Source organism: Perca flavescens, chromosome 21, assembly GCF_004354835.1.
Source record: "Perca flavescens isolate YP-PL-M2 chromosome 21, PFLA_1.0, whole genome shotgun sequence".
In the NCBI taxonomy this organism is placed as follows: domain Eukaryota; kingdom Metazoa; phylum Chordata; class Actinopteri; order Perciformes; family Percidae; genus Perca; species Perca flavescens.
This window is the reverse complement of record NC_041351.1, coordinates 16717638-16732506: the sequence shown is the minus strand read 5'-3', so window position 1 is coordinate 16732506 and position 14869 is coordinate 16717638. Positions and strand designations below refer to the sequence as shown.

The 14869-nt window shown below is 39.9% G+C and overlaps 1 protein-coding gene across 1 annotated transcript; it reads right to left on the bottom strand.

The window, feature by feature from the left end:
* Nucleotides 1–3: 3 nt before the first annotated feature.
* Nucleotides 4–11172, bottom strand: atp6v0cb (ATPase H+ transporting V0 subunit cb). The gene is made up of 3 exons (XM_028568667.1): nt 10889–11172; nt 2172–2355; nt 4–1432 (listed from the first exon to the last, which is right to left on the bottom strand). The coding sequence occupies exons 1-3, from the start codon at nt 10959–10961 to the stop codon at nt 1228–1230; spliced, it is 462 nt and encodes a 153-aa protein (XP_028424468.1). The 5' UTR covers nt 10962–11172; the 3' UTR covers nt 4–1227.
* Between the last annotated feature and the right edge of the window lie 3697 nt (nt 11173–14869).

The following is a 14869-nucleotide window of genomic DNA, read 5'->3' as shown; positions in this document are numbered from 1 at the left end:
ATCTAAGTTGGAATCTTCTTTAATTCGATTGTGACACACATGTCGACACATCAGGATAACTTCAGTATCAGTGGTAATACAGGATTGTAGATTGGCGCTTTAGTAAATGCGTCAGCAGCAGTTCCATTTTCAGAAAACAAACCCCAGATCAAAGAGGACTGGTCCTTGCATGTAACTAGGCCAAACACTAATCTCACTGGATTCCTGCTGCATGCTACAAGCAGTAGCAATCAACTCAACATTTTTTTGGAGGACCCATACGTGAAATTTTGATCTGGTTTAAGTCTTCTGAAACTAGCCAGCTCTTCAGCTTCATATCCAACAGCAACAAAACACTGAAACCCATGCAGGACCTTAATGACTGGAATGTGGAAGTACAGCCACAGATGGGAGGGGAGGGGGGGAGTGAATAAGATGGAGATGAAATTTGGAAATTACACTTGTGAGACCCAATACAGGGCACACACACACCTTTAATGCAAACAGTACTACAGGAAAAACACTGAAGTTTGAGAATGTTTGCGTAATGATTAGAATACAGCTACACACAAAACTCCCACTTCACCAGCAACATACTAAAGGCAATCTTACTTTTAAACCAAGAATTACATCCAGAGGAATTCCAACCACTTATCACAATTAACCCACAGTGCATTAAATCAATCTATGTAGATATATAGATGTATGTCTGTATATATGTATAATATAACCTGGGGAATTAAAGACTTTTGCTGCATTGAACAGTTCAATGAACAATTTCTCATAAATAAAATCAGTGAAAAAAAAAAAAAAAAATCGTAAGTCCATATACATCTTTCTTTACAAATAGATTCTCAAGATTAATGCAGAAATTGTGTCAACTCCCAAGTCGATATGGGGGGAGAAAAAGCTGTGCGGCCCTTTGGTCAGCTCTAAGACCGGAGGCCAAGCTGCCTCAGCTGGCCTCAAGGCCTGAAATAAGAGGAGGGAAAAAAAAAGGAATCTTCGTCATACAATTTTGAAACACACACGCACGCACACGAGACAGACAGATCACTACATTGCGCATTTACAAGTTGACTATCAAATTGGGACAACTGTACACATTGTTGAGATAAGACCATATTTATGGAGCCATTTTAATTCATTTTTTTCCCCCGCCTTCACTTCTTTCATCTTGAGTGGCAGACATTTTTTTCTCCAGCAGCAACATAAAGGACAGATCTTGACGTGGAGATGTTTGGGTGTTTATTTCGTGGAGAGAATGAGGGCAACAATAAGCCCGTAGAGACCCAAGACCTCAGCGAAAATCAAGATGAGGATCATGCCCACAAAAAGCCTCGGCTGTTGAGCTGTGCCCCTCACGCCTGCGTCGCCCACAATGCCAATTGCGAAGCCTGCTGCCAGCCCACTGAGGCCCACGCTCAGCCCAGCTCCCAGATGGAGGAAACTCCTAAACACACACAAACACACACGTTGTCAGCACAAGGGATCTGGGTTAACAATTTAAGCACTTGAGAACATTTTAACTAAACATGCCAAAGTCAGAACATCTTTTATATTTCATGTTGTTTATGGAGAAGGAGAACCAGGAAACGAGTCTGGTTGAAATGCAACGCTACCAAGCGGTGCATGTCAGTGGGTACGCCGTCAATTCTACGCACGACTATAAAACGGCCTTAAGACTTAAAGAACACGGCTTGTGTTATTGTATATATTTTTATTTTTTTATAAAATAGTCATGATGGCTGCACTAGACTGCAGACCAGTGTTAACATGTCCTGAGCTCATGCAGTGATGTGACAAAATTGAAATTGCAGTCAGAGTAGTTTAAGTACACTGGCTGTGTTCATTGTAATGAAGGTATAGGTCACAATTGTGTGTTAAATAGTTAATGATATAGAGGAAGTACAATAGGGGGGCTACACAGATGAATTTTCTTGTAGGATAAAATTCATTGTTTGTTTTGGTCCTTTCGGGGGCTTTAAAATAATAAAATGACAAAATAGGAACAGCAGCGTCTTTGCAATTGTTTAGCGGTTTTTGTTATGCTCATGCCGAGACTGACAAGTGACAGGGCTACATCGCTACAGCTGACTAAATGAGCCTTTACTACTCAAGATTGTCTCAGAATAAATAAAATGCAATAAAAAGAAACGTAGACAACACTAAATGTGATCAAATGAACTCACTTGTAAAGGGTGACCTTCTCTGAGATGTTGTTGGCAATCAGCACTGCTACTACCAGGCCGTAGATGGCTATGATACCCGCCATGACCACTGGGATGATGGACTTCATGATGAGCTCCGGCCTCATCACGGACATGGCGGCTATCCCTGTACCGCTCTTGGCTGTGCCATAGGCTGCTCCCAAGGCTGGTAGGGAAAAGAGAAGATAACTTTGTTAAATAAAGTAGTGTACAATGCAATACAATAGACTAGCTAGTAGACATGACATGATGGCAGAAAGCAGAGGGCTCAGCTGAATAATGAAGCAGAAGTGAAATAAGACACGGAACACCCAATAGGTTAGTTTTGGTTCCCCTTAAAAATCCAACATGGTTCCATCTGGGGAATTTGTCCTTGTGTTCAAAAGGGAAATAACCAACCCGCTCTTTTCTACTGACGCAGACACTATGCGACAAAAAAAAAAAAAAAAAAAAAAAAAAATCACCTTTAATCACATGTATCTCATCTTCTCAAACTGCTTCAGCCCTTGTAATTTCAGAATGGCCACTGCAGAGTTGTAAATCACTCTGAATGAAAAAGATCTGATTAGGCTTAAGCAGACAGGGAACTGCTGACATCATAAGAGAAGCGGGGGTGGGTGGGAGGGTGGCGGGGTGGGAGGGTGGGGGACCAGTCCACACTAGTCTCTGGCTAGCATCACTGTAATGTGACGGGGAAGGAGGAGAACAAAAAGCTTCATCAGCATATTAGCTCTGCTCGCCTGTGACGCTGAGGAGAAAGCATAGTGCAACCTACGTCACACACAGCCAAGTCTGACTGCAGGAGGAGAGTAGAAGAGGAAATCAATAATCAGCCTGCTCGAAAAACTAGGGGGGCACAATTCAGAAAATGTCACAATTCGATCGATTTTTAGGCTCAAGATTCAAAAACGATTCTCGATTTCAAAATATGTAAATGTAGTTACTTTTCCCATGCGATTGCAGTAGACACACAATCAAAAAAAATATGAATTGATTTTTGGAATTCTATGAAATCGGTAGAGCTTGAATCGAGATACGAATGTGAATTGATTTTTTTTTTGCACACCCCTAATATAAATGTAGAATAGCATCCTGGTGAGCAGTGTTGGGCAGTAATGCATTACTTAGTAATATTACTTTCCACAGTAACAAGTAGTGTAAGGGATTACAATTTCCAAAACAGTAATTATATTACAGTTACTAATCACAGTAACTCTGCCTTACTGTGTTACCCGTGATTTGTTTTTGTCCCAGGTAGGCTGTCTTATGATGACGCGAGGCGTACGCTTGTCGTAATTTAGCGTGCGGCAATTCAGGGCAGGTCACGTCACCATGGCTACTAGCAAAAAAGTTAAACGAAGGATGACGGGGAGAGGAATACTTTCAACAGCTGGAAGTATTGTCATTATATAAAGGCTTTGATCATCCAACATGTCACTGTGAGCAGAGCCCCTCTTCTCTCTCGCCTTGTGCAAGCAAGCACAGCGAGTTACTATGATGATGGGAATCTGCATCACCAGGTCTATTTCATAATGTAAGCCTATGTGAAACTTGACAAAAAAAAAATATATCCCCCAATCTCAAATCTGCCTCAAGGGGCTTTCTGATCTGTAGAGCATACGAAACCCTCTCTCCTTAGACTCTCGATTTGAATAAATAAAAAAATAAAAATAAAAGACACAAGCCTTACATTGTGTGACCAAATCACAAATGCCAATTAAGTCTAGAACACTTTAAGATAATTTTCGATTTCCAAGGGGCGTTATCAACGCTGGTAGACCAAAATGCCTCTGACCTACAACCAATCAGAGCAACCAAACATGTGACAGCGCTGAGCATCGGACAAATGTTAACAGACTACAGGGCGTAGAGATGAGCTGTGCTGGTGTAGCGTCAATAAGTCTGTAAACCAGAGTTGTTGTTTCTGGCATCAGAATTTGAAAATTGTACTTTAACAGCCATCTATAGGTTCAGGTTATATTAATATTATTATTATTCCGAGCCAAAAATGACACCATTAGGTATTTTGCGTAAAGGCTCCACAAGTTGTCATTGTCTGAAACACACCCCATATTAGATAAATGGCTGTGATTGGCCAGCCTGATTCTGCCAGAGGTAATGAAACATGAAAAAAAATGGAAGAAACCCTAGGAAGAGTAACAGAAGAGAGATCCCTCTTCTAGGATGTACAAACAATAGATGTACAGTACACATGTACAGAATAGACCCACAAGAGCCTGTCAGAGCAGGGTAGTGTTCGGAATCAAAGACAGGCTGGTTTGACAAGATTTCCCCACATCAGAGGTGTGTGTGCGCATGTATGTATGTGAAAATAACTTGTTTATTTCCTCATCCACAGCAAAAGTGAAATCTCAGAGACCGCACTGACTACAAAATACAGTACCTCTAATATATTGGTCCATATATGCTGTGGCAGTATCTACTCTATCCAGCAGTATTAAAAACACATATTTACATGCAATGTATTCTCGTAGAGATGAAGACATTTATTTTCACATTTATAGATGCTGCTTCGCAAGGCAATTTAAAAAATAGTTAGGAAAAATGCATCATCTTTTAATTAATGTGCTGATCTCGTCATACCATTGGTGTACAAACATGGACCCGACAAAGGTGTTTTTTTTGCCTCTTCGTAGCCAACATACTGATGAGTAAATGTGAAATGTCTCTTAAAATATAATCTTGGAGCCTTGTGCGTACAGCCCGAGGTGCCCTGCCCTGTGTTCTCTCATTTCTTGAGTGTTGATCTAGCCTGGAGATAGTTCTGGTAACTCAAAGACTAGCTGTGAGGCTTTCTGGCATATGGATCTAGAGGCAGACAGGAAGATGACGCGGGCCAATCTTCAAATGTGCACATGGCAGCCAGCCACAGCCCCAACTACTTATATTGATTCATCACCAGACAGATGGTATCAATACAAGGTTAAATCACTCCTGCCCATCAACTTAGATTTGTTTGAGTATTAGGCCTACTGGGCACTGGTTTTTCGCAAGCACCAACAAACAGCAGTTCAATATAAAAACTAGATAGCAGATCCAATTGTATTTTTTCCAAAACACACCTTTTAATTTAGCCATGCAAATCTCCTTAAGAACAATATTCTGGAAATGCCTAAAACATGCTTTAAATGGGAGACACTTTTAGCCATTCAGCAATCCGTTTACAAACAGCGTAATAGGTTACTGTCAGTAATGTTATCCTCCTACTCCTGAGGTGAGACAGGTGAGGGTTGATGGAAAGCCCTTAAACATTACCATTCTGTCCTGACAAATAAAGGTTTGATGTGTGGTAGGGCGGCTTCTGCAGTGGTGTGGTGGCACAACCTCTGGGTCTTAATACCTTCAGAAGCTTAGGTAAAGAGCACCCCCTCCCCTTTTCTTTTTTCCTCTCTGCAGAATATTTGATGAATGGGATGCCCTTGTGACGTCTTGTGATGTCAGAGCAGGAGGTGCCTCCATCTAGGGATGATCTTGTATGCAATATGCCCACGCAATAGACAGCAGATTGGTCTGCTCTGAATAGTGGGTGAATGGGGAAGTACTGGTTTTAGGGAGCAAATTTTAAAATCAGGAAGGTCAAAAAAAAAAATGTTTGTCTTAAAATGCTGAGTGCTGGCTGTAGCATATACACTGTAAAAACACGAGGCTGCATGCAGAAATGATGAGACCAATCTATTACATCAGAAGCTGAGGGATGTGTGGAGCATATATGCTACGGTCACTAATTATACCTCTTTATTGAAGAGTGTGAGAGAGAGAGAAAATGTAAACATGAATTAAAAGGGCAAGAAACTTCCTTTGTGAGAAATTATGGGTTACGATGCTATCCTATAACATACAGTACATGCCTTAACAACTGCACAGGAAATTGGAAAAGGGAGCCGCTGCAATTTATACGATGTATGATGGCACCTTGTGAGTGTCACCTGCTCTGAGGCAGGCATCACGACAGGACACCATCACCAGACTACTAAAACAATGCAACACCACACAAGAAGATCACAGCAACTTACAGCCCGTTTCAAAAAAAAATGGCTTATTTCTGCAAATTAAGTGTCTTTTATGGAGCTAAATCAGGGCCAAATGTTTTGTTCATTTGAAAAAAATATATATAGTTGAAAAAATAAAGCTTGAAATTGAAAATTTAAGTTTTGGTCAAAACTTGGAAAAAATAAAACCATGTATTCAAACTTAAAATAAGTGTACCAATTTTTCTTTCAGTTTGAATAAAATATAGATTAAATTCTGGAATTATTTTGAATAAATTATAAATTTTCATTTTTCACTTTAATATTTGTTTTCAGTTCCACATTTCATGTTTTCAGATTCAAAACTTATTTTTTTTACACCTTCAAATCTTTTTTTTTTTCGGTTTCAAATCTTTTTTTTTTTTTTTCAGATCTGTTTTTCACTTTCAGATAATTTTTTTTTTTTTTCAGACTTTTGGCCCTGATTTTGCGTGGGGGGCGTGGCTTCAACTCAGAGGGGCGTGGTATTATGAGTGACAGCCTAACAACGCAGGCAGAAGACTCCTCTGTCATGTTGACTTCAGGAAATGGTGTTACTGTGAGAACTATGACTGAATGCTTTCTATCCACTATATACATGTGATGTTTACTTAATAAACTGATGCAAGTGACAAAGTTCCATTTAAAAAATTGTATTGGACAACACATGGTACCAATTACACTATAAGAGCAATAAACTGATTGTGCAGTTCGGCAGGAACAATGACTTCTCCCACTTCCATGTATGACATTGAATGTAGCACCACAGTATTCACTCGGCAGTCAGCATAGCGTCCGCTCCGCCAAGGCAACCTGCTGGCGCAGCCCACAGGTAAGACATGTGAAAGATATTAGCCTTTTTGAATAGATACTTTGGGACATTATCCCGCAGTGGCATTTTTTTTGTCAACACATAAAGGGAAAATAGGTGGACAGCTGGAAATGAAGCATCGCTAGCACAAAAGTTAGCATTAACTAACGTTAGCTTCACACTAGCTGGTGTTTTTACACCAATTTTAGTGTCCAGCTCAAGTTTTTGACTTTAACGTGTAGTGGTCTTTGTTAACCTCTGTTTGTCAGAATGACCATAACTCGACAGTGGCTGCCTGCAGCCGTACAGCCTTATAAATGTAAAACATTATAGATAACTAACATTGCTAGTGTTACCTTTTCATGGTTAGTTTAAACAACATAACTTGTCCTGGTCCGCTTTGTTAATCAATCAATCAATCAAAGCTTTTATTACGGACACACACCGTCCAGAAAACAGACAGTAAGACATACAAATACAAAAAGACAAGTTAGTGTATTCTGATACTTAAGTTAGGCTGTGGTAGAAGCCTTCAAAGTTTGCCCACTTGGCATATTTTGTAAGGCATAACTGTCATGCTGTTACATGTAACGTTATAGTGTAAAACGTAATTTATCAGGTCAGAGCATTAATGTAAAGTCATATTTGTCTACTCTATAAAAGGAGACCTTCACTGCAGCCAGTGTCAAGTTATGGTCATTCTGACAAACCGAGGTTAACAAAGACCAATACACGTTAAAGTAAAAAAAAACTTGAGCTGGACACTGAAATTAGTGTAAAAACACCAGCTAGTGTGAAGCTAACGTTAGTTAATGCTAACTTTAGTGCTAGCGATGCTTGATTGCCAGCTTTGTCCAGCTGTCCACCTATTTTCCTTTTATGTGTTAATCACAAAAAAAAAATGCCACTGAGGGATAACGTCGCAAAGTATCTATTCAAAAATGCTAATATCTTTCACATGTCCTACCTGTGGGCTGGTGCCAGTGAATACTGTGGTGCTATAAGTCATACATGGAAGTGGGAGAAGTCATTGTTCCTGCTGAACTGCACAATCTGGCACAGTTTATTGCTCTTATAATGTAATTGGTACCATTTGTTGTCCAAAACATTTTTTTTAAATGGAACTTTGTCACTGGCATCAGTTTAAGTAAACATCACATGTATATAGTGGATAGAAAGCATTCAGTCATAGTTATCACAGTAACACCATTTCCTGAAGTCAACATGAAAGAGGGGTCTTCTGCCTTCTTTGATAGGCTGTCACTCATAATGCCACGCCCCTCTGAGTTGAAGCCACGCCCCCACGCCAAATCAGGGCCAAAAGTCTCAAACCGAAAAAAAAATATCTGAAAGTGAAAAACAGATCTGAAACCGAAAAAAAAAGATTTGAAGCCGTAAAAAAAAAGATTTGAAGCCGTAAAAAAATTACTTTTGAATCTGAAAACATGAAATGTGGAACTGAAAACAAATATAAAAGTGAAAAATGAAAATTTATAATTTATTCAAAATAATTCCAGAATTGAATCTATATTTTATTCAAACTGAAAGAAAAATTGGTACACTTATTTTTAGTTCAAATACATGGTTTTATTTTTTCCAAGTTTTGACCAAAACTTAAATTTTCAATTTCAAGCTTTATTTTTTCAACTATATATATTTTTTTCGAATGAACAAAACATTTGGCCCCGATTTAGCTCCATAGTCTTTTAGGGTGCGAATCTTTGAGCCTAGAAATTGTGATGTGAATCTGGCATTATTCTCAATATTTTACAAACTGAATAATGGATGAACCCACCAAAATAGGACATACATTGCAGCCAAAGTCCTTCATCTTGTGTACACTAAAGTGACCAACATCACAGAAGCACAAGCTACAATGTATTTCTATCAGCGACACATGGTAAGATCTTAATGCCAAAGTCTGAATCATCAAGTCTCCCTGTCCATACCACATCCCTTCTTTGTGTTGGCATGATCCCCTCCCTACCAGCTAATTCCCCAGCTGTCAGTCCTTCTCCACCGCAGACTAGTACTACTACTAGCCTCAGGGTCCACCACCGCCATGCTGCCTTTGCCTATCACTACACAAAGTTATGACGAGATCAGGGTTGCTTTGGCATCCAGCGGGTTCTCATTTCCTGGTAGGGCTGGAGTTTACGCTTCAAACAGCAGTTACTAGGTCAGATTTTTCTCAGAAACTTCTGAAATACTCTAAAACTCAAGCTAAAAATGACTTCTGAGATTTGTCATTACAATGCAGCCCAATGTGATTAGTTAACATGTTAAAACATTGCTTTCACTGACCATTAAATAGGCATGTGGATGTTTAAATCTGGGATAAGACAAAAGAAGAGGTGGGAACAGAATCCAAGATGACACTTCGGCAGAAAAAAAAAAAAAAAAAAAAAAAGCTCTTTCATAATAGATTTTAAGCTCTTACCCTAAAGCCGTTCACTGGTAATGTCCCCTAATGATGCCCCCCAGTGAATGTACCATAAATGAGCCAGTTTTGCCAAAAGGCCTCGAGCTACAGCGGGTCAAGCCCTCTGCAACATGGTCAATTAGCAGCTTGTTGATTTCCCATTGGAGCTGCACCCATCCCACCAGTCACCCTAGTTGGTCACAAATGTAGGCCTTTGCTGTGATACATCACTGGCATATGATGTAGCTCTCATCTTAGATTAAAGGGAAGATAAATACTAGCAAAGGATTCATAAAAAGCAAGTATGACCAATACTAAAACAAGCCAGTTTCAAAGTTCCCTTTCTGTGTCACTTCACACTTTCTATCCAAAAACACTGATAACAGTGGTGTCAGACCCTTTATAGTTTGTCAAAATTAGTCATATTTTCTTTTAACAGGTTCACCGCCAACTTGTTAACTTTTGCCTTAATAGTAACATTTCACAAGATCGGTACCCAGATGGCAATTCCAAGTCAGAAGTTTCATCATGTGATTATCATGTGACCTTGTGTCGTTCCTTTGAGCAATAAGGAAGTAAACCAGCGGATTCTGGTTTCCAATGGTTATTGGAGTTGTAAGACAGAGCGATTTTCAGAATAACTTTAATTAAATTAGATGTGATACTACCGACTTGACAGCTGGTAAACTGTTGCCGAGTAGCACATTTTACGCAGAACTATGTCAATGCGATTATTTAATGTCATTGGTTATGGTCTCTACTTTTGTGTGAAACTCATAACCTATTGCTATTTAACGTTAGCTACACCATTAAACCCTGCATGCATTAGTGTGGCATCTGGCAGAAAGGTGGGATTTAACTTAACCTATAAACCTTCTGTTAAGTGGAGAAAGCTAACAAGCAGCCAACTGTATGAGGGATAAATGGAATACATGTTGACATCTTTAATAACAATGTTAACGTTATATTGTCTTATCAGTTGGCAACATTCACCGTTTTAAATCAGATAAATCATCTAACGTACAAAACCGAACTAAGCTAGCTAACGTCAAAGCTAACCTAATGTAGTCGTCATCAGCTAGCTAGCTAGCGAAATTAACTCGCCTTGACTACCGTTAGTCTTGAAGCAGAGAGGCTAGCAGCCATAATTGCATCAACTACTTAGCCAATACTAACTAAACACTGGCATAATAATAAACCAAAGTCACTGGCTGCCCCAGCTAGCCGTTAAGTCTAAATAAATGACCGCTCAAGATTAGCAATGCGACGTTAACGTTAGCAAGGCTAGCGGGTGGCTTTTAGTAAAGCCACAAGAAACACCATGGTTGACAATTCAAAGCACCCTGTTAGGAATGATATAAATGCAAAATGGGTTAGCAGGAAACGCACAAAACGACATTAAACAGCTTAAATATAAGAGGTGGTCGTGTGATATTACCGCTAAACACCATAGCCGCAGAGGCACCCATCACTGCGAAGAACGGAGAGTATTCGGGAGCTTCGGCCGACATTCTTTCTCACACAATATAAAAATAATCTAAATATACAAAATTAATTAGGAATGTCGACTCTTAAAATCGCACTTCGCGAAACCTAACGAAGGCCACAGGCTTGAAATGAGAAACCGAGTATAGCAGGAACCGTCTCAACACCTAACTAGCAGTGTAAACGGGATAGTCACGACTCTTATGATAAATACCCGGCGCAGCAGTACAAAATGGCGAAGCGGAAAATATCACCTGACTTGGCCATACGGATAAAACCTATCATCGACTGGGTGTGGGGGGCGCAATAAAACAAAGTTTGTTAATGGTGTACTGTGCGGCACAACCAATTTATGAAACTAAAACTGTGGATTTAAAATGATAAATTACGTATTCCGTAGATATAAAGTGTTTATTATATTAGATTTAAAAACATAATAATTAAAGGTCACCCCTATCAGGCATCACTTTGGTGTGCTCCGCTGCAGGCTTCCCCTTTGATATCTAGGCATTCACCCTTCAAAAGCAGGAGGATGAAATGACGGGGATACGCAAGAGGGTGTGGAGACACTGCTAGAGAAAGGGGTGTTTATGTTATCAAGGAAATAATACAGCATTTATTTTAAATGTATTGTTACATTATGTTATAAATCTTACTATAATATTAATGTCATGCTCTAAGAGGGATTCCTTCAAATCTCCAATTCCTAATGTTGCATATGTTCAAACACATTTCTGCATTTTGCACCAGGACTCTACCATGCAGCAGAGGGTGGTTTACAGTCAGATGTTATATGCAGCAACGTGGAGTGTGAGAGTGAGAGAATTTGAGGCTGAGTGTGTACAGTTGAGTGTGTGGGGGGGAGGGAACTGAGAATCCCCATCCCACTGTATAGCTCCCAGCAAGAGCAGGCTCAGAGATCCAGAAAGAGGAGGGGTCGAGCCGAGAGAGCTAGGACACCATGGGAGTGATGAAGTGTGTGTGTGTGTGTGTGTGTGTGTGTGTGTGTGAGTCATAGAGCGCTTGTGCAGTCCCCATGCCGCCTCCTCTTCCTCCAACCGTCCCTCCATCCTGCTCCCTCTGCATTGCCTTGTCTAGTCAGCACCAAAGCTCCTTCACTCGTGATGCAATTTCTACACTGGCATCACACAGGCCTTTTTTCCTTTCAAATATTTTACTCAGCTAACATCTAATTCCATCTGCCAAATGCAAGGTTGCGTTATGCAACAAGAAAAAATCATTTTGAGGCATGGGTGATGTGTGTGTGCAGTGATGCATTAATAACAAAAAGATCACAATGAATGAGATGATTTTCACTTGGTTTTCTTTCTCTGCCGACTGGCTGAACACTCATTGAACCAGTACTGACTCTTTTAGGTCGATGGGGATGTAGCCTTTCGTTTAAGGTTGGATTATGATGTTCCTGTCTGGGATACATACTCAGTGGACATTTGCTACCAGCTCATTTGACAACATCCTGCAATATGATAGCCCATGTACCTACACATTGTTGTGTCCTCATTGTTTTTGTTGGATGGATACAAATATAAGGTGGATGCTCTTGTCCTTCAGTGGCACTGGTCAATAGGTTGTAAGAGGGTGTGTAAGAACATGGCATATTTTGATGGAGGGTCTTATAGATGCTGTTTTAAGGAAGGGAAACAGGGAACTGAGAAATTCTCACGAGGGCATGATTCAATAAAGATACAATTTAAGATGCATCGTAAAGCATTCGGTACTAATTGTTAATATACTGTACAGTATACTGTGATTCTAGATCTAGATCCTCCTTTTTATGTGGTTCTGGTATTTCAATATATGATCAGACCAGGATATAACTCCACAGAGAGACCAACTTAGATTTGCCCAGGATCTAAATAAAGAAAGTCACTGAGCTAAGCTTCTCTCAGGTTTGGCATTTTTCCCGTATTGGCTGGTTTCAGTGTGTGAACAGAAACATAACTCAGTCTTTCATTCTCATTGGGATAAAGAACTCAATCATTTCCCAATCATTTAAAAATGCTAATGCTGTGGAAAAAAAACTTTAATTCTGCATTAAAGGTCCCATGGCATGGTGCTCTTTGGATGCTTTTATGTAGACCTTAGTGGTCCCCTAATACTGTATCTGAAGTTTCTTTCCTGAAATTCAGCCTTGGTGCAGAATTACAGCCACTAGAGCCAGTCCCACAATGAGCTTTCCTTAGTATGTGCCATTTCTGGGACTGTAGCTATTGAGGAGGAGAGAAGGGGGGCAAGGTGGAGGGTGGGGGTGTGGCCTTGACCAATTGCCACTTTGCTCGTTTGAAAGCCACGATGTCTCTTTTTCATGGGTGGGCCAAATTCTCTGGGCAGCAAAGCAGAGAAAGGAGAGGTAACCTTGCTCCTTATGACCTCATAAGGAGCAAGATTCCAGATCGGCCCATCTGAGCTTTCATTTTCTCAAAGGCAGAGCAGGATACCCAGGGCTCGGTTTACACCTATTGCCATTTCAAACCACTGGGGGACCATAGGCAGGCTGGGGAAACTCATATTAATGTTAAAAAACCTCATAAAGTGATATTTTCATGCCATGGGACCTTTAGCACACAAACACAATTTTCCTTTCCTATATGACAGCCTTAAAGAAAGAACTGAAATGATTAATATTATTGAAGGACAGATGTACACTCATATTTGCAACATGTAATCAGTAAGACTGGGTGTAAGCATAGACCTCTCTCCCAATAACCACATTGCAATATTCAGTCTGTGAATCAAACCAATATTTGTCAAGCCCTCCTAAATCGGCCTCTTAATCCCCTGTTGACGCTTCTTGTTTTCTGAGGGGCGGGGGGCTGGTCAAGGAAAGACCCATCTCAGTGTGGAGTTAAATACTTAAGCATCTTACTCCTTGAGGCTGGAAAGCGTGGTTTTCAGGAGATGCGCCAGACCAACACCCAAAGGAGCAGCTAAATATAGAAGTGCATGTGCGATTAGCAGAGTGTGAATCCTGAATGAACAGCACAGCCTTGGCAAGAGTCAATGCCACTTACTGTAACAAAGGAATTACGCTAACACTTTGCCATGTACTATATTTCTCCAAATGCATTAGGCTGGGTCACACCCGCTGCAAATGAATTGGCCATACATTTTAATACATCTTTAATGTACAGTATTGACATAGATCGGATGATATCAGTAAATCACTAAATATGTACCCTGTATAGCAAATACAGTGCCTGTGATTCTTTGAGTCCTATTTCTCTATTGGGTTTGACTGGAATTTAACAATGAGTTCAATGAACTGAATTCTGCAATACAGAAGACTTTAAAAGAAGAAGGCTTTTACAGATATATTTGTAGGTATATCTGATTCATGGCTGCTTAATATTTTCCAGTCATGCAGCTCACCGTCAGCTTCCACAAAGCAGAGACATCCAAACAAAAAATAGACCGCGTGCATCAAGAAGTGTGTATGACTGAATTAGGAGTCACACACTTTTTCTTCTTTTATGCCCAGACCTACCTACTGTAGATATGTAATTTGCAACAATATTATATCATGTATCTGCTCAAACTAGTGTTACGTTTATGTTTGTCCCACCACTTGTGGTTTTAAAAAAGAAAGATGTAATCAAAACATTAGAAACACAATTTGCATTAGTTTTTGGTATTAAAAAGGTGTACAGAAAACATACATTTAATCAAAGTGATTGTATGACTTGTATGATTTTGGTATAATGATTTAACATGTAATTTTGTCAAACAAGCTTAGCTGTAACTACGAAGAGTAGAGCAGGATAAGGGGGTTAGATTCACAGTCAGATGACTTTAAAAAGGCATCTGGCACACTTCTGTGACAGTCTGAACCCATTTCTTCGCAGGGACATAGATGTGACATATTTGGAAGAAAAAGCCACAAGCAGCAAGACAAAACAAAGACCAAGTCACTTGC

Excerpts from the sequence above, each read along its gene's own strand:
- atp6v0cb (XM_028568667.1), bottom strand. The coding sequence starts at position 10,961 with ATGTCGGCCGAAGCTCCCGAATACTCTCCGTTCTTCGCAGTGATGGGT. Across the intron at positions 2,356-10,888 it reads TGCGGCTATGGTGTTTAGCG|CCTTGGGAGCAGCCTATGGC; the intron begins GTAATATCACAC and ends TTTCCCTACCAG. Across the intron at positions 1,433-2,171 it reads GAGAAGGTCACCCTTTACAA|GAGTTTCCTCCATCTGGGAG; the intron begins GTGAGTTCATTT and ends GTGTGTGTTTAG.